We start from the raw sequence: 19,645 nt of genomic DNA, 5'->3' as shown, positions 1-19,645 counted from the left end.
CCTGGCAGCAACTAATCTGCTTTCCATATTTATAATTTTGCCATTTCTGCAATATTGCATAAGTGGTATCATAAAGTTTAACCTTTGGGAGTTGCTTTTTTCACCTAGTGGATATCTCTGGAGATTCATCCAGGGCATGAAGATTTATATTTATGCAAAAACCATGCATGAATGTTTATAGCAGATGTAGTACTAACTGCCCCAAACTGAAAACATCCAGATATTTTTTGACAGTAGTGGTTAAACTGTAGTACATCCATACTATAGTCTAATACTCAGAAAATGAGTGAACTATTCACATAGTCTATATGGCTATATGACTTTAACATCTATTCAGGAACTGTAGTAGTATTCACATCAGTGTAGTCTAAACAGGTAGATGTTTGTCATTTCTAATTAACATTAATGCACAACCTTTCTTCAGTTTTTTTTGAATTTTTAAAAGTAACCAAATATTTAGCACAATAGGTTTTTTGAATTAAAGAAATATAAGTGAGAAAAATTATGCAGGTACATCTTCTATTAACTTTTGGAACATTAATTCCTCACTGGAATTTGGCCAGCATGATTTTTGATGCTTTATAAAGATTTAAAAGGTAAATCCTAAGGAAGTGGTTAATATTACACAAATGTTTCTATTACTTGTCTTATGATCATTCAATGATTTGAAAATAACTAATAAAACAATGTGAAAAATTATAATAAAAACAAATTGTTTTTCATCTATTGTTGCATTTTATATATTTTTATATATTTGTAAGTATATTTTATATATGTTTATATATATTTTAAATGGATATGTATTTTATATATGTATTTTATAGATATAAAGTCTATATATTTTATGTATACATATGAATATAAAATATATTTCAATAAATATATACACATGTGGTATATGTATTATATATATTCATATATGTGTATTTTATGTGTGTATATATATGTGTATATATCCTATAAGCTTATCCCACAATATAATGATATGTTATTTTGTCTTTAGTGTAAGTAAGTCTTCTTGTCGAGTCTGAGTCTGAGCTTGTCAAAAATAAAGATATTTATTACATTTTTCCATTTAACTTTTCTGAAATGTTTACTAAGAAGGATAGAAAACAAAATTTCACATAATCATTGTTTTGTTCATTAGGAATTTTTTCAGAGAGATACTGTAGAGTTGGACTAAATCATATATGTGCTTGAAATGTGTATTTATTGGCTTTTATTTTTCTTGGATATATATATATAACCATTTCTTCTCTTTCTCAAAGTTAACTACAGTCTACTTATAAATCGATTATTTAACATGAGGAAATATTTTAACAGTACTATTGTACACCTGGAACTAATATTAAACCACACTTTAACTAACTGAAATTTAAATAAAAACTTAAAAAATAAAAAAATAAAGAGTATTACACATATAGTTGAATTTTTAAAAGCAGCTTGCATAAAAATATACATATCTGGTCTAAATTAACTTCCAAAAATAAAATATAAAGATTTAAAAGAGATGAACTGAAGTGTTCAGAATGTGGATATGGTATCATAGATGGTATTTATGTTCTACTTTGTGAATTTTTATAATTTATAAATTTTCAAAAAGAGCATGTAGAAATAATCAAATAATTATTTATTTTACAATAGCAAGTTACTTAGGCATTTAACATAATAGTATGAGCTAAACCAGGGATCCCTGGGTGGCGCAGCAGTTTGGCGCCTGCCTTTGGCCCAGGGCGCGATCCTGGAGACCCAGGATCGAATCCCACATCGGGCTCCCGGTGCATGGAGCCTGCTTCTCCCTCTGCCTGTGTCTCTGCCTCTCTCTCTCTCTCTCTCTCTCTCTCTCTGTGACTATCATAAATAAATAAAAAAAATAAAATAAAAAAAAATAGTATGAGCTAAACCATGCATCAGGTAGTGTCATTATCTCAAGTATATAGAAGTTATAATTATTTCTACATTGAGAAAAATAAGACTAAAAAACATAGGAGTAATTGGCTGAAATTTTAGTCAAAGTGGCAAAATTAAGTCAAATCCAGTCCTACTTCCAAAGTTTATGGTCAGTGGGCTACAGAAAATACAATTGTGCATAAGATTCACTCAGTAAATACATATTTTGAAGAATATGATTACTATAAATTCCAGTGATAAGTCTCTCCCATGTGGTCATTATATCCCATGTGAAACCACAATATCACTATAATTTTGAGACTAAGTGTTCCATTGTGAATAACAAAGACCTACTTATTTATCTTCTAACTAAGGGAGGTATATAAATGTAAGAGATGAAGATTTTATATTGATAAAGATCTAGAAAAAGATTAGGATATTTTGCTTTAATTATTGAGAGATCTTAACTTTGGTCTTCAAGATAAATTTAGATTTCAATTATTCTTAATTATTTTAAACTGTATATCATTGCTTATTAGTGTGTACACATGTGTAAAGAAGTTTATGCCAGTAAATATTATTCTGTCAATTCCAACTTGGTGCTCCCACATAGATCAAATGCACATTTCACACTTAACACAGCCAGCTAGAAGTCTGAATTAACTAAAATCTGAGAGGAAAGAACACTACAAGTTTACTTGTTTTCCTCATTGCCATAAATGATACGATTTAGTTATTAAATCTAATCTACTGGGTGGCTCAGTAGTGTAGTGCCGCCTTCAGCCCAGAGCGTGATCCGGAGACCCTGGATCGAGTACCACATTGGGCTCCCTGCATGGAGCCTGCTTCTCCCTCTGCCTGTGTCTCTGCCTCTCTGTCTCTGTCTCTCATGAATAAATAAATAAAATCTTTAAAATAAATAAATAAATCTAAAAGCAAGATACACAGCCACAACTCCTTTCTTTTTTATCACACTTTTCAGCTGTGGACCATTCCCAACAAAATATGAATATGTCCTCTCCTGTCAGTGAGTAATCATCTCCAAGTCTATGACACTATCATCTTTGCCTAGACTACCACAGTGGTCTCTGACTTCATTGTGTAACTGCCTGCACCATGACCAACTTACCACATAGCCATCATATCACCTATGCTGGAAAATGTTCAGTGGTTTCCCAGCACATGTAGAATGAAAGAAAACTCTTTATCAGCCTAATGACCTACATGCCTGCCTCTCCAAACTTATCTGGTACCAGTTGCCTGCTAGCCCACCATGTACCAGCCCCCACATGCTCCTGTACTTTTTAGTTGGTTTCTCCCACACCAGGTCACACTCACCTTGGAGCCTTTGCCCTTGTCATCTCTACCTGCAGTTTTCTCCTCTGATCTGCATGGTAGGTCATTCTTGCCATTCAGAGCTCAAACTATAATTGTCCTGATCAGAGACCTTCCCTGATAAGTGACTCTCAATGATTTTGACTCTTTCCCTTTACATTTATAGAAATCATTTACCATTTTGGGTTGCCTAGCATCACACCAATGTTCCCTACAAGAGTTATATATCAAGACATTTGGGAAATTGAGTTATGGCTAGAATAACAAAAAAAATAATAATAATAGAGGGAGTATATGTTCCATCACTTTATTCTCTGGAAAGTAAAATGTAAGCCAATGGACTGCTTTTGACCAAATTTGATGAGAACAATTTTAACTTAGAGTTCAACATTTAATAAATCATCACTATGACACTGCTTTGTGATTGAGGTATGGTCAAGACTCTAGTACAAAGGTGTAAATTTCTTCATATCAGCCCTGGTAGAAACATCTTAATCAAACCACCATTTTAAAATCACATTGTGTGTGTTCGTGTGGAGACACCTTGTTCCTTCCCACCAGAACATGTTTCTCTACCCATTGCTTCAATTCTGTGAACTGGTATCCTTCCAACATGCTTATTTTCTATGTTTTTTTTAAAAACTATCATCGATTGTGTGCAACAAACAAAACAAAATAGACAACAACAAGATACCACTATAAACCTATGAATAGCAGAATTCAAAAATCAACATTATGAAATGCTGGTGGTGATGTGAAGCAACAGGAATTCTCATTCATTGCAGGTGAAAATGCAAAATGATAAAACCGCAGTGGAATACAGTTTGACAGTTTGTTACAAAGCTAAATATCATCTCATACAATCCAGCATCCACACACATAGGTATTTACCCAAGAAAAATGAAACATGTTCACACAAAAATATATACAGGAATTTTCAGTGAAGATTTATGCATAATTACTAAAAACTAGAGCCAATCAAGATGCCCTTCAACATATGAATGGATAAACAAACTGTATTACAACCATGAAAACTGTTGTATTTTTCATCATAGAAGTTCAATAAATGTTTGTTGATTAGGAATACTTTTCGGTGATAGAAAGTAATGATTGTCTCAACTGATATAGAAAAAGCATTTGACAGAATTCAATCCCAACATTATCACACTTAGTACCAAAGACCGAAAGACTTAAAGCTTTTTGCTAAGTTGAGGAATAATATAAGAAACTATTTCCAGCACTTTTACTCAATATAGTACTGAAATTCTTAGCCAGTGCATTAGGCAAAAAAAAAAAAAGAAAAAGAAAAAAAAAGACATCCAAATTGGAAAGGGTGAAATAAAATTATCTCTCTTCACAGATGACATAATTTTATATGTAGAAAATCTTAAAGAATCCATTTAAAAATGTTAAAGCTAATAAACACAGCACAGCAACTGGATAAAAATCAATACACAAAAATCAGTTGCATTTTTATACAGTAAAATGAATAATCGACACAAATTAAGAAAATAATTCCATCTATATTAACATAAAAAAATCTTTAGGAAAAAACAAAGGCACAGTATAGTAAATAAAGTCAATGTCTTGTAATAGCATTTTATGGTGACGATTAGTAGGTAATCAGAGGTTTGTTGTGTTAATAAAAAAATTATTTGTCTCCTGTAGCATTTGAAATGGATTTTGAAAACTCATTTGAGGGGTGGAATTCTTGTTTGTTTGCTTGCTTTTCCCGTTCAACTTTTCTGCACTTACTACGAGTCCTTGATGATTTATTTAGAAAACATCCGAAGAGAATTTGGTTTCACATGGCAGAAGATTTGTCCTGGCTTCATTGGAACTCATGGAGACCCCTTTCCTGTGTTTTCACAGATAACTCTTGTCTTAAATCTAGTCCCAGTGTGGCTCCTGGGCCCCACTTACATCATCCTCTTCAGTTGTTCTCAGTATCAGACTGGCTGTGAGTTTCTGCAAAAGCTAGTCTACATATGGTCTCCTTCCTCTGTTGAGATTTTCGCCAAAATCCTTAATTAGATTCCCCTTTTCAAAACACCTAAAATAGTTTCTATTTGACTAGACCCTGGCAATTGCAAATATTTATCTATATTTCAAGTTTGCCTGGGGTCTTAATGAAAACTGTTGTATTTTTCATCATAGAAGTTCAATAAATTTTTGTTGATTAGGATAATAAATCAGATGATGAAAGGTTATAAATATAGATTACTAACTATGGAGGTGAAAATCTAATAAGACCTTAATTCAAGGAAAGAATACTTCTGACTAGAACTACATGTCAAATGTCTTGAAATATATTCATAGTTTTAACTCAAGACTTAACAACACAAACTCTTCAATACAGCATTCTTTAGTAAGTCACTTTTTCTCCTCCTCCCTCTCTTCTCCACAGTCATACTTACGGTCAGTCTGATAGTGAAAGTTAAAGTTAGTTTTGGAAAATATTACTGTCTTCTTCCTTGAGATCTTTTACAACATGAACAAATTTAACTTTTAGCCCAACCCTTAGTCGAGTGTGTGCTGTCACCCTTGGAATGGATACAGCTATTTTCAGTTCACTGACATGAGAGATCTTGAAATATACAGGAGATAAATATGTCTAAATCCATTTCATAGTTGGAACTGTAATTTGTGGTTTACTTAAGTGTATTTACTATTTACCTGGAAAGCTGCACAGGCGAATTAATACATTCCTGACATACAGCATCATAAAAAAATCCGAGAAAATTAATAGAAACAAACTGCCAGTTAGCATTAAAATAATTAGATGAAATATACTCTTTTGACATGAAAATGTTAATGGCATCAGGCTTCTAGAAAACATTTATAAGATCAAAGTGTTCTTTTTCACTCTGACCCAATATTGAAGATTGGTAAAAAAATATTTACATTCTTTGCAAAATTATATTTTGATGGCCAGTTATAGAATATTTTATATGGTCTAATAAAGATTAGAAAAATATTTTTACTTTCACAACATAAATCAGCCTATGTTTAACAATATAAAATATTTCATTGAAAAAATTGAAAGATTGTGAAAATTAGAGGATATACAGTTCTTTTAAAAGTGATATAGTTCAAATATTATGTGAGAGACACAAAACTGTAATTGGTATTATTTTTATTAAAATAGTATCGAAAATCCAATATAGATATAGAATAAAAAAATTCTAGATAAAAATATCATACTAGAACGATTTCTCCCTATAACTAGTTTGTAGTTTAGTATGATAGCACCCACAAAACAGAGCAGTAGTAGTTTGAAGGCATACAATATAAGGAATTATACACAACATACAAAATAAGATTTTTTTAAAGATTTTATTTATTTATTCTTGAGAGACACACAGAGAGAGGCAGAGACACAGGCAGAGGGAGAAGCAGGCCCTACATGGAGCCCAATGCAGGACTCTATCCCAGAACTCTGGGATAACTCCAAGCTGAAGGCAGATGCTCAACCGCTGAGCCACCCAGGCGTCCCCAAAATAAGATATTATACATAACATACAATACAAGGTATTATATACAAAATATAAAACATGGTATTATTTATACTCTTTTCCTATGATTATTCATGCTTCATTTATTCAAGGAATATGAAATATCATATTATTGGGTAGCAAATAATTATGACCACATCAAATGAAATTGAAGAACTTTACTTTTTTCCTATGTTAAAAGCCATTGTGATTAATATAAAGGATTAGACACCTTCACTTTGTTTTCCATTTTGTTACTTTGGACTTAATGAAAGAAATCATAGTACCTCTCTGAGATTTTTTTCCTTACCAACATTTAGAATAAAGTTGTATATCTCCTAGTTACATCAAAGAGAGTTTGATGATGATTTTAAAAATTTCTAAGAATTCCTGTTAAGTTTCTTTCACAAAGCAGTATCAAAGAGAAGACATACTTTGTTATTCTTAATGGTTTCCTTTGCAGGAATATTTGTTGCTGTTAATTCTTTTTTGTGATTTCTGCACAGTAATGAAAGTGAGATGGCTTGGGGCAGCCCCGGTGGCGCAGCGGTTTAGCGCTGCCTTCAGCCCAGGGCCTGATCCTAGAGACGGGAGATCGAGTCCCACGTCAGGCCCTCTGCATGGAGCCTGCTTCTCCCTCTGCCTGTGTCTCTGCCCTCTCTCTCTCTCTCTCTCTCTGTCATGAATAAATAAATAAATAAAATCTTAAAAAAAGGAAGAAAGAAAGAAGAAAGAAAGAAAGAAAGAAAGAAAGAAAGAAAGAAAGAAAGAAGAAAGAAAGAAGAAAGAAAGAAAGAAAGAAGAAAGAAAGAGAGAAAGAAAGAAAGAAAGAAAGAAAGAAAGAAAGAAAGAAAGAAAGAAAGAAAGAAAAGAAAAGAAAGAAAGAAAAAGAGAGATGGCTAGCTCCAGTGGTGAACAGAATCAGTGCTGGTCCCAAATGTTTCAGCCCTGCATGACACGTGTTGCAGACACATTTATTGAGTCTCCAGTTTATGAAGCTAAGATAGGAACCAAGTCAGCAGTGTTGTAGTGATTTCCCAGTCCAGTGATCTGACAAATTGTTGCCCCAATCAGTCTGTCAACATGTCTTCCCCATGCTTCTCTTTCCTCTCACTAGGTTGTGGTTGTGGAGCAGCCCTGTCTGGGGGTACTGCTGTCCCAGGTTGCTATGGAGACAGAGCAATAATAGATATGGGAGTAAAAGCAGCTTTTAACCTCCTCTTATTACTGACAAACGTGAACCCTTATCCTACTCAGGACTTCATGTGTAACTAAAGCAGGTGGAATGAGAATAAAGGAATTTCAAAGACTTATGGGTCTAGTGTCTTCAATACTCATGCTAGGAAGGGAGCCCAGCTTCCCTTAGACTCACCTACATGCCACCTGCTTTTCAAAGGAAATGTTTATGAGAATTATAAGAAGTAGCTTTCTTCAGTGCTGTTTCTTTTGAAAGTACTATTTGTGGGCTCACATAACTTCAATGAACATTCATTCTTCCTAAAATCTCTAACAGAACATATTCCATTTCAGTTTTGTGTTTTAAGTGAATGGCCCATAGAGTTCTGAAATTGACATTAATTTACGTCAATTCATTTAAACAAATAAAGTTTAAATTCCTTGTTACTAAGCCATTTCTATGTGGCCACACAATGATTCCAGATGCTCACTGACAAAATGCAGTTTTAGGAATTTGAGGGGCCTAATAGACTGGCACCAAATTATGTTTAGCAAATTGCCATTGATGTATTTACCCTTTTCCTGGCAGTTCCTTAGGATTGAGTCCAAAAAGCATGTGGTTTGGAGAGGAATGGGGATGGGAATGAAGTGTGAGTGTGACACTGAGTGCATGGATGCAGAGAGATTTCCCAGAGTTGTTTCCTTATTTTTGTCATTCAGGTCAGGACGGTCCTTAGTGACTCTGTTGGAAAAGAAGTAGGGTTTAAAGTAGAAAAGTAGACTAGAGAGATGTACGAGATGACAAAACAGAAAGACAATAAATTTATAATTTTGCTGAAGTTCATTCTTATATATTATCAGTAATATCCATATAACTAAGATGAGGAAATGTATGTATCCCATAAAGTATATGCATCCTGTGCAATTTGATAATGGCTTTTGAAATTGTGTGTGTGGTATCTCCAACATTTTGTGCATGATAGAGTTCTTTGAAGACTGAAATTTGTAGTAATTGTCAGATAATAGAAGGGATGTATTTTTTCTTCATGCATTTAGCAACATATAAGGCAGATTGTTTTTCCCTATTTATTGAATACATTACGTATGAAGCATACACATCTATTTTCAAGTATTTGAAATTACCAAACACCCAAAGAAACCGCTGGTTTCCCAAAGCAATACAGCTGTGTTTCTCCCTGTGCAAACCAGTTACCAAGGAAATGCAGCACAGCTTACTCTGGTGGCCCCAAAAATGCTGCTAATGGTATCAGAGTGTTTATACTGTACTCAATGTGCATCACGGGGGAATGGCATTTAAAATTTAGAAAAACATATTTAAATGACTCACACAATAGACTGAAATGACAGTGTATGGCAGGAAACAGTGCAAGTGGTTGTAAAATATTTATTTCTTAGTTCTATGTTGTGTAAACATGTTATAATAATATGCATATACAAATATTTAGCAACTGTATGATGCAGCTGCAAATCTAATGTGGGTATGATAATGTTTAGCTTTGTTTTTCAGATTTTTTTTAAGATTTTATTTATTTATTCATGAGAGACAGAGAGAGAGAGAGAGAGAGGCAGAGACACAGGCAGAGGGAGAAACAGGCTCCATGCAGGGAGCCCGATGTGGGAATAGATCCCGAGTCTCCAGGATCACCCCCTGGGCTGAAGGCAGCACTAATCCGCTGAGTCACCAGGGCTGCCCTGTTTTTCAGATTTTAACAATTCATTTTGTGTGAGATAATTTTATGCAGAATTTATGAAAATAAGGAAAAGCATTATGATTTCTCTTTTCCTTCAAGAATTTGACTTAAATCTAGAACACTACACTAAACATTCATATAACTATGGCTTTAATAAAAATTTAGAGTAAGTTTGTACATTATATATTTCAATCTAATATGATTATAGAATATTATCATCTTCATGAGACTTTGTTTAAAAATTAAAACACTCTGAACTTTCTCAGATAAATATGAAGATGCTCTGTACCTTACTATTCTGCCTCAAATATATTATAACCATGTATAAGAAATGTTAAAGTATTTTTATTTGTAAAAGATGTCTTTTCTTTCCCTTCCCTCAAGATTTGAATTGATATACCTTATTAATATATAGTGACTGTGTTTTATAAATATACTTTCCATAGTTGAAAGAAGGTAGGGAGCCATTTAAACACAAAGGTCTGATTTAAAGTTTTGGGGCCTTGGTAAACATTGATTACATTTGGTTTGGTAATTGAAACTTCGCTCATATTTAACATATGAATGATGATGTCTGAGTCATGACCAGTGGCAAAACTGGTGGCAAAATTTCCAAGACCTCCACATTGTGAGGGCAAACATTGCACCAGTTTTTGTTTGTTCTTGTCATGTTAAGGAATGAGAAGAGTGTGCAAACTTCAATGATATCCATATTATTAGCAGAATGGGTAGAAAAAAAAATCCTGTGATACGTAATATGCTAAGTATATTTGGGTTTGAGTAATTTACGTATGATGTTTAATTTTAAAAACCTTCCTTGTAGCATCTTTCCCCTTGTAATTTATTATGAATACTTGTCTTCTCACTAGTTTGATAATCTGCTGAATTAAAGGCTTTGCTACCTTTATTTAATACTGCAGATTCTGTTTTATAAAATATGGTGTTTTGAATTTGATAGACACTCAATGTATGTGTGTTGCATTGATTTAAACTCTACACTAATTAACCCCAAGAGGAAAATATGCACAAGAAAGTAATTTAAACAGATGTAGTTTTACTAATTTAGAGAGAAGTTACTTTCTCCATTTTATCCTGGCTCCTGATACAGAGGGGCTTTGTCGTCTATCTATCTTCTTCTCAGAATTAGGGCAGTGAGGTTGTGCATTGTAAATGGACTCGAGATATAAGGGGTATGTGGAAGCTGAGAGGTCGTGACTGTCATCTCAAAATCACTATGAGAGTCAAATATGTTCTTTAAATGATTACTTAAGATTTGCCATTAACCTCTTAGGAAAAAGGCCCAGTGAAAAAAATAGAGAACTCACTTATACATGTAATTTTACTTATCAGTCTATCCATATATTAGCTGATATATTTGAACAAGTCACCTACCTTAATGTTTTCAGATTCTCATTTGTAAAATGAAAAGTAAGAACTTTTGTCTTGTTTACTTCAGAGGCTTTATTTTACAAATCTAGGGCAGCAATGTAACTTGCATACTTGGTAAAACATTATTCATTATATAACTGTGGATTATTAAATATGCAACTGTTAAGACTTTCAGTAGAAATGAATTAACAAATCAAAATAATTTTTAGTCGGATAATGTGGGCCAATATTCAGTAGATAGAATATTGTCATACTCAATTATTGCTGGGATTTTTAACAGTGTTGCATTAGATTGCATTGTCATCTCTGAAAATGTAGTATTTAAAGAACCATTGATGTGTGTATCAGGTCATTAGGAATGACAGTGATGTTCAGGACAGGATGGCTGGTGCCCCAGCTAGCAAGCAGCCACCTCTTAGCCTGCTCATCTAGTTTTGTTTCTGTATTTAATGAGATGCAATATTCAAGCTTACTATTCTTTGTGCTTTTCTCCAGCAAAAGAATGAAATGATGAATCTGAAAACTGTTCTCTATTTGTTGGTCTTAGCAAATATATAAACCTTTGAAGTTTCCTTTTGAGATCTTTTGAAAGAATAATGTCAACTTAAATTAACAGGGGCCTTATGTATTACTTATAGTAATTGCAACCAAAACAAACAAACAGAGAAACAAAAGGAAAAAACAATTGTCTTCATATGTATTTGAAAGAAGTGACTAATTCAGCTGAATTTGAAGAACAGGCAAAACTGTTGCAGTATTTACATTTAAATACATTGCTATCTCTCCATATGTAGCTTTACAAATGTAGGTGTGTCCTTTAAGTTTTGCATTTGTAATTGAGTTTAACATGTTCTTTTCACCCCTGGATTTTACATGGAATCCTACACGTAATTTCTTACATTATATTGGTAATAGTATTTACATTTGACTCTAATTCATTAAGACTTACCATTAGTATGTTGTTTAAAATTGTGTCCTATTTCATTTTCTTCTGAAAGGAGAGCCAGATGTGTTTGTACTACTTATTTTAATCAGTCTTTTAAACACTAAATTTAAAAAGTCTCTCATATATTAAAAGTTCAAGTATATTAAAATCCATTTTGTAGTTTTTATCAATTTCTATTGATTAGTCTATTTGTATCTCAATAATATACAGATTTAATTAAATAACATAATAATATATTCAGACAAGGAGAACTCAATTCCTCCCAATCCCTGATGCTATTCTTTAAGCATAAAATATTTTTGGATATTCTGGAGAATGTTGACCTAATTTGTTCTTACTGAAAATTTCACCAAGTATATGGTATATCCTTGCAAAGCTTTAGATTTTGATTTCTATCCTTCAAAAAAAAAAAAAATTTACTTTAAAGCAATCTATGCTTTGAAAAATCTAAGGATTTTATGGGCTTTTTCTCCCCAGATTTTTAATATTTTTTCCTGGTTCTTATGGCTAACACAGGAAGAAGATATTTATATTATAATGATCCTCTATGAAGCTACCTTAACACATTATCTTTTAAAATCCAATCAGTGTTTTAGTGGGGAATTTTTTTAAATACACAATTATATCTTTAATAATGAGTTGGTTTTATTTTAATATTCATGTAGGTTTATTTTCTTATTTTACTGTATTTGCTAGAACTCATAAAATATTTTTGAAAAATAATGGAGACAGTGAGCATCTTTATCAATTACCTGATTTTAATTAATATAGTATCTTTGAAAAAATGAATATGGTATCTTTGTTTTAACATTTGGGATAATTTTTGCTGCTTTTTAAAACAACTGTAGTAAGTTTACCCACCCAAAATTCTATAATGAAGACTTTTTATGAGATGTGTTATGCCAGACTCTTTGAATGTACCTGTGAACAAGATATATAGCCTGTTATCCTTGCATAGCACACATTTTCATGGTACAGAGATAGAAGAATATTAGACACCATATGTCGGTGCAGTATGGAGTATGTAGGAATGTACTAATAGGTATGAAAGATGACAGAACAAGAAACTGAGGACAGCGATATGTGCAGAGCTATAATTTTAAATAGGTTGATGAAGATAGGACTTATTGGGATGACTTCGTAAAGGAAGTACGACTTTACGACTTACATAAAGGCGTAAAGGAAGTAAGGCTGTTAGCCATGCAAATATTTAGGGAGAGACCATATTAGGCTCAAGGAACAGCCAGGCATATTCAAGAAATATCACAAGATTTTCTTCTGTTCTTATTTTTCTCAGAGTTTTTATTAGAAAGTATAGCTTAGTTTGGCCAAATGTCCTTTCAGACTCTAATGAAGAGGCTAAAATTTTCTCTCTCTAATCTATTTTCTGTATGTATTAATAGATAAGTTATATATGTTTAACTTGATTAAATTAGTTACGTTGTTAATAACCTCGATATTTATCTAGGCTTGTTGTTTTGAAATAAAGCCTATTTGGTCATGGTACAATTTCATTTGTCATTTGTAGGATTCTATATGTGAATAGTGTATTTAAATTATTACATCTGTATTTACATTAACAGTGGTCTTTTGTTTCTTCATATGTCAGCACTCATTATTCATTTTCATTTTAGTTTTATTTAGTGACATGAATTGAAGAAGCTTTAATAACTTTATGCTGGAAAAATTTCTTCTTTAAGAATTAGATAAAACTTGGCTTTGAACCCAAGTGTTCCTGATCCTTTTGTGAAGTAAAGATTTCATGAATTTTAAAATTTAGTTAAACTGGCTTAATAGAACATAAACTAGGCAATTGGGCATATGACAATAAGAAGATAAAAGTAAAATAACACTTGAATTATTGAGGAAATCATCTTGGAGTTAAAATAAATACTATAACAGCATTTCTATAACCATGGGAACTAGCTAACAATATATTCTGCTTGTTATGTTGAAGTTCAATATATCTATCATTTGACTTTTCACCCACTTTTGTTATATAGAATCTTGCTCTAATGGAGTCTTTGAAAGTGATAGAATTATTTTTAGTCATAGTTTTAAATATTCTAGGAAAATTTGCTCAAGTGTTTCAACATTCTTTCCTCACTAAAGTTAAGTGGTTCTTTTGCCTATTGAAATTCACTGATATTATTACATCCTGATTTTAGGAACTTAAATTTACTATCCACTCAAACTTTATTCTTGATTGTAATATTTACCAAAACTCAAAAATTACTGTATACTTGAACACTGTTTTAGCCTGAAACTTTAGGAATTCAGAATTATTAAAATGTTAGTAGTCCTTTTTTAAACATATAACCAGATATACATTTGTGCTGTGACTTTTTATTTTAAAACGGCATGAAATTTGGACTAGAAATGCCTGTATGCTTGGTATTCCTTTACATATATATAGAGTGTTTTCATAAATTAAAATACAGGAAAGACAAAGAAATGAGTGAATGCATCCTCAGGAATGTCACATTACCTTTTTGGATCTGCTTTATCCATGATAATTCTGGTCCTCATGCCCTATTCCATCTACTCCTGGCTCTTCTAGCACCGTTCTGTATCTACTAGTCATAGTAATAAAAGGTGAGAGATGACAGTTTTAAATAATCCCAAATCTCTTCTTTCTTTCACATTGCCTCCTCTAAATTCTAGATTATAGTTGATTTTTCACAGGTCACCCACTACTTCCAATGGTGATGTGATATGATCTTCCTAGATATAGTTCTATACCCTATTTTCCAATTGGATAATCTCTGCTACTCCACTTAATTTACTATCAACCCAGTAGCACCAGTTCTTGTGACTATTGTAGACTCCGTTCTCGGTCAAATGTCTCTCTTAAAAGGCTCTATCTCCTGCCCTGAAAACTGGCAGCCACTATGACCCCAGGTATAATCTGTAGGTATGAATGTATTCACCTGCACTCACACTACTGAGAGGATAGTGTGCTCCTCATTTGCCACCCTGCAGATTCCTCTGAAACCTGAATGTGAATGCAGATGGTCAGGGCCAGAGGACCCTCTAACTCCACTTAAGAAAGCTTTTAAAATACAATTTTCTCTCACACTCTTACTCTATAATACATGTAATAAATCAAGGTTTTCCCCACAATTAATATAAACAAAAAGTGATTACATAATAATATATATAATAAAAAGTGATTTTTTTATTCCATGTTGACATGTAATTAACATCAGCAGCAAAGCATGTGATTGTATCTAGTGTTAGCCTTGTTGTTTTGTCTGTAAGGCAACCTGTTTAAAACCATTCCTCAAAGTCACATCTAATTTCCTTTTCAGCTAGAGTCAGGGCTTTAAGAAAATGATGTACTGCACTTAACAATATGTCAAGAAAGAGGAGTCAAATGTTAATGTGGAATTTTACGTAACTGTTTTCCATCACTGTCATCAGTAAGCGGCGATCTTGCTCTCTGGAGATCTAAATCTTACTTGGTAGTTCTAGCATCATGCTAGGCTAGTTACTATTATCCTCACAAACTTTCTTATTTCCCTTCTTGCTACTTTTGCCCACATACACAGTCAAGGCAGTATGATAGAATAACTGTGATAATTACTATTAGATCAAAATGCACATTTGATTTGCATCATACAATGTGAGTAAAAATGAAAAAAATAGCTTGATTTATTGGTGAAGATTTCTGATTTTGCAGGAAGATGACATTCATCATTACTCATGTAGAACCTGTATTTTCCAACCTGACAGTATCAAGCTGATGAAATATGCATTCAAAGCAATAGTAGCAAAGCAGAGAAAAATTTGAAAAAAAAAACCAAAACCCTCAATCCTGTTCAATGAAAAAATGAATATTCCTGCATTTATTAAGAAATGCATATGTGGCAAGGACTTGAACTTGTTACTCGGTTCTCAGAAAGAACCATAACTGAGCTTTTAGTAAAAAACAAACCTAAGTTATCTATGGTGAGATTTTACAATTAAAATTATTATTTTTATTTTTCTCAATTACACTTGAATGAAAACTTCAAGACTGAAGTACACATGTAAAGCAGTTGTCCACTGCCTATTTTCGAGGGAACCATATTTAACTTCTTCATGTTTATTCTCATATTTACCCTTAAGATACTCATACTGTTATTTATTATTTAATGGTAGAAAGAAATTATTTGCTGTACATTTACTATAGAATGTAACCATTGGCCTATTGTGTTCCACCATCCCATATATTACACTGACCAACAAATTCTCAAAACAATTATGTAATAATGATTATATCAGTGTTAAGTGCTAATACAAAACATAAGTTCATAAGTTCATACTAAGCCAAAAATTGAATTAAAAAAAGACATTGGTACCTTGAATAGGATTGTCTTGCATCTATAGAAAAATAGGAGAAAATTGTTATCTTTACAGTATTACACCTAGTGATCCATGACATACCATAAGTCTTCCATTATTTAAAAATTAATGTTGTATTTGTTTGTTGATATTGAATCAAAACCAGTTGACCCTTGTATTGTTCAAAGACAAAATTTAACGAAGTAAATTTGAAAGTCTAATGCACTTTGTTAAGCCATTTATGAATCAGGCAGCATCCCATCCAACAAGTAGAAAGGAGCTCCAAGTTTCTGTACAAAATGGAAGAATTTTATATGCACACATGAGAAGGGACAATTAGTCAAAAAGAAAGAAAGAAGAAAGGCAAGGGCAAGAGGCCCTTGTAGATTGATTACTTCATTTTCCTTTGGGAAATGGAGAGGACCCATGGGACAGATCACCTCCTTGGTGCTAACCAGAAAACTCCTGACTATTTAAGACTACATTTCTGGGAGAAATTGAAACTGCAATTAGATTAGGTATTAAGCCCTAGTTTGGTGACAGCCTAACATATATATTACTCCATTTTGGGCCTATGGTTTTCTTTCTAACAGCTTATTACTTTGTATCTACACTATTCCATGCTAAACACCCTTAGTAACTCAACTAGTAATATCTAATGTAATGATGTCTACAGGTTCCCAAAGATTTTTTATGCTCAAAATTATTTTATCTCTGAATAATGATAGTTTTATTGCTTCTTTCAATTTTCGTGCATTTTATTAGCTCTTTTCTTGCCGTATTGCAGTAAGACCTGAAGAAAGATTAAAAGAAACAAGATGGTGGACATATTTGTTTCATCTCTGATCTCAGAGAGAAATGTCTCAATAAATCACCATTAACAATGACATTTCTTCTAGAAATTTCTATATCCTCCTTATTTTTTTAAAAGATTTTATTTATTTTTTATTAATGAGAGATACAGAGAGAGGCAGAGACACAGGCAGAGAGAGAAAAGCAGGCTCCATACAGAGAGCCTGACTTGGGACTCGATCCCCGGTCTCCAGGATCACGCCATGGGCTGAAGGCAGGCACCAAACCACTGAGCCACCCAGGCGTCCCTATATACTCTTTATAATATGAAGATACTCTTTTTTATATTCAGTTTTCTATGAATTTTTTTCAAATGTATTTTATTAAATGCTTCTTTGCATCTATTTAAATTATTACATAATTTTCTTCACTTTTAAACTTTTTTCCACTTTTAATGTGATAAAATATATTACTTTTTCCTGCATGTGAGTGAATTTTATTCTGTCCTCAAGTTTGTGAATTCTATTTTTTGTCATTTGACTGATTCTATCTTCTGTCATTGAGCCAATCCAATAAGTTTTTTTTTAATTTATGTTAATGTATTTTTTAGTTCATTAGTTTTCATTTGGTCCTTTTTCAAAATTTGTATTTCTTTGCTGAGATTTTGTAATTTTTCATTTGATTCAAGGGATTTGTATTTTCTTGTTGAAATATTTTTATTAAGGTGACTTTAAAATCCTTGTCAGATAATACCAGTTTGTAATTCATCTAGTTGGAGTTAGCTGACTATCTTTTATCACTCAATTTATGATTTTCCTGGTTCTTAGTGAGACATGTTATTTTATTGTATTCTAGCCACTTTCTTATTATTTTGAGCCTATGGATCTTATATAAGATTTTTTTTTTCCTTTTTAACAGGAATTCACTTTATTTACCATACAGGTCATAGCCTAATTTTGTGGACTGTGGTCCCATTGCCAATATACTTATTTAGAACAGTGTTTGGCTTCTTTGATCAGATTGATTTCCCACTGTTCCCTGCTGATGCTGTTTGAGGAGATGGAAACCGTTTTCTCAGGCTGGGCCCCTGAAACCACTAAGTAAACAAAGGGATGCTTTTTTTAAACATTTTTTTAAAAGATTTTATTTATTTATTCATGAAAGACACAGAGAGTCAGAGAGAATCAGAGACACAGGCAGAGGGAGAAGCAGGCTCCATGCAGGGAGCCTCACGTGGGACTCCATTCCGGGTCTCCAGGATCACACCCTGGGCTGAAGGCGGTGCTAAACCGCTGAGCCCCCAGTGCTGCCCCAAAGGGATGCTTTATCCAGCAGTGGGTAGAAGTTGCTCTGTTGGGTGAGGGCATAGAAAACATCCCTTCTCTGTGCTATTCCTCCTGTCCTGGGATCCCTAACAAGTTCTTTTTTCTTTCTACCTTTCAGAGTTTGATTTGCATTTCAGTTGTCTCTTGCAGGTTTTTAGGTGTTTCTAGTTACTGAGGGAGAACAAAGATGAAGTCATGCCATCTTCTCCAGACCAGAAGCCATTCTAAATCATTTTGATAGCTAATTCTCTAATGACTGGAGGTTGAGCATTTTTTCTAGATGTTTAATCACAACCTATGATCCCATGTTTATTAACTGCCTTCACTAATTATTCATAATTCTCCTTTTAGTTGATGTGAGATTTTAAAATTATAAATATACCTCTATCTTTTCTAATATGTTTATTACAGATAACTCCTCAACTTGTACTTCTTTTAGTATTTCTTATGTTTGTCTTGATACAATTTTTGAAGAAATTGGTGTTATTTTAACTGGTAGAACTAGGTCTATTAATTCTATAATTTGAAAAGTGTTGAGAGTTGATGATAACAGTCTCCACCATTATTCCAAGTCTGCAGGGAAAGGAAAATAAAGTATGCAATGATATAACAAGAAAATAATATCTATTTATTTTTTGCAAAAGTCTTGAATGAATTGGGCCAATTTTGTTTAATTTGGATTAGACCTTTCATTGACATACAGAGTCATTTATTTTTTATCTGTAGGTGGTATATAATACAGGTTCAATAAATACTATTAAGTTAATGACACAGTGGCTTGAGCACCACATCTTTCTGTAAATGTCATAATCTCTCATATTGCCTAATATAGACTATATACTAAGAGACCTCTATAAGTATTAATGGAAAATGATGACATTGTGAATGAACAGAGAGGACCACCAAATCGTGGGAAGAGGAAGAAGTGATGGCTGTATTCCTACGATGTTACATAATTCATTCTTCCTATGTTTAATGAAATGTTCTGTCCACTAAGGAAAAAAGAGAGGTGGAAAAGACAGCAAATCACTTCAAGGTTTTGCAATCATATAACATACTTTGTGACCACACAAGTAACTATTATTTCATTCTTTTTTATTTTAGGTTCAGGTGCTTCGGAATGCTGGAGAAGAAGTGACCCTAACAGTGTCATTTTTAAAAAGGGCACCTGCTTTCCTCAAACTCCCACTGAATGAAGATTGTGCATGTAAGCATTTATGAAGAATAGGTAAAATGCTCACATCATCATATTTACTTTCT

General features: G+C 32.8%; 1 protein-coding gene across 5 annotated transcripts in view; it reads left to right on the top strand.

Moving 5' to 3' along the window:
• SNTG1 (syntrophin gamma 1) overlaps positions 1-19,645 on the top strand; it is an 814,835-nt gene that overhangs the window by 601,236 nt on the left and 193,954 nt on the right. For all 5 annotated transcript variants that reach the window (XM_072804669.1, XM_072804667.1, XM_072804668.1 and 2 more), the window contains one exon: positions 19,490-19,592. In XM_072804669.1, coding sequence (XP_072660770.1) covers positions 19,490-19,592 — 103 coding nt within the window. The remainder of the gene's footprint in view (positions 1-19,489; positions 19,593-19,645) is intronic.

This window comes from Canis lupus, chromosome 28 (genome assembly GCF_048164855.1).
Source record: "Canis lupus baileyi chromosome 28, mCanLup2.hap1, whole genome shotgun sequence".
NCBI classification, from domain to species: Eukaryota; Metazoa; Chordata; class Mammalia; order Carnivora; family Canidae; genus Canis; species Canis lupus.
Note: the sequence above shows the minus strand (reverse complement) of the source record. Positions and strands in the feature narration are given on the sequence as shown.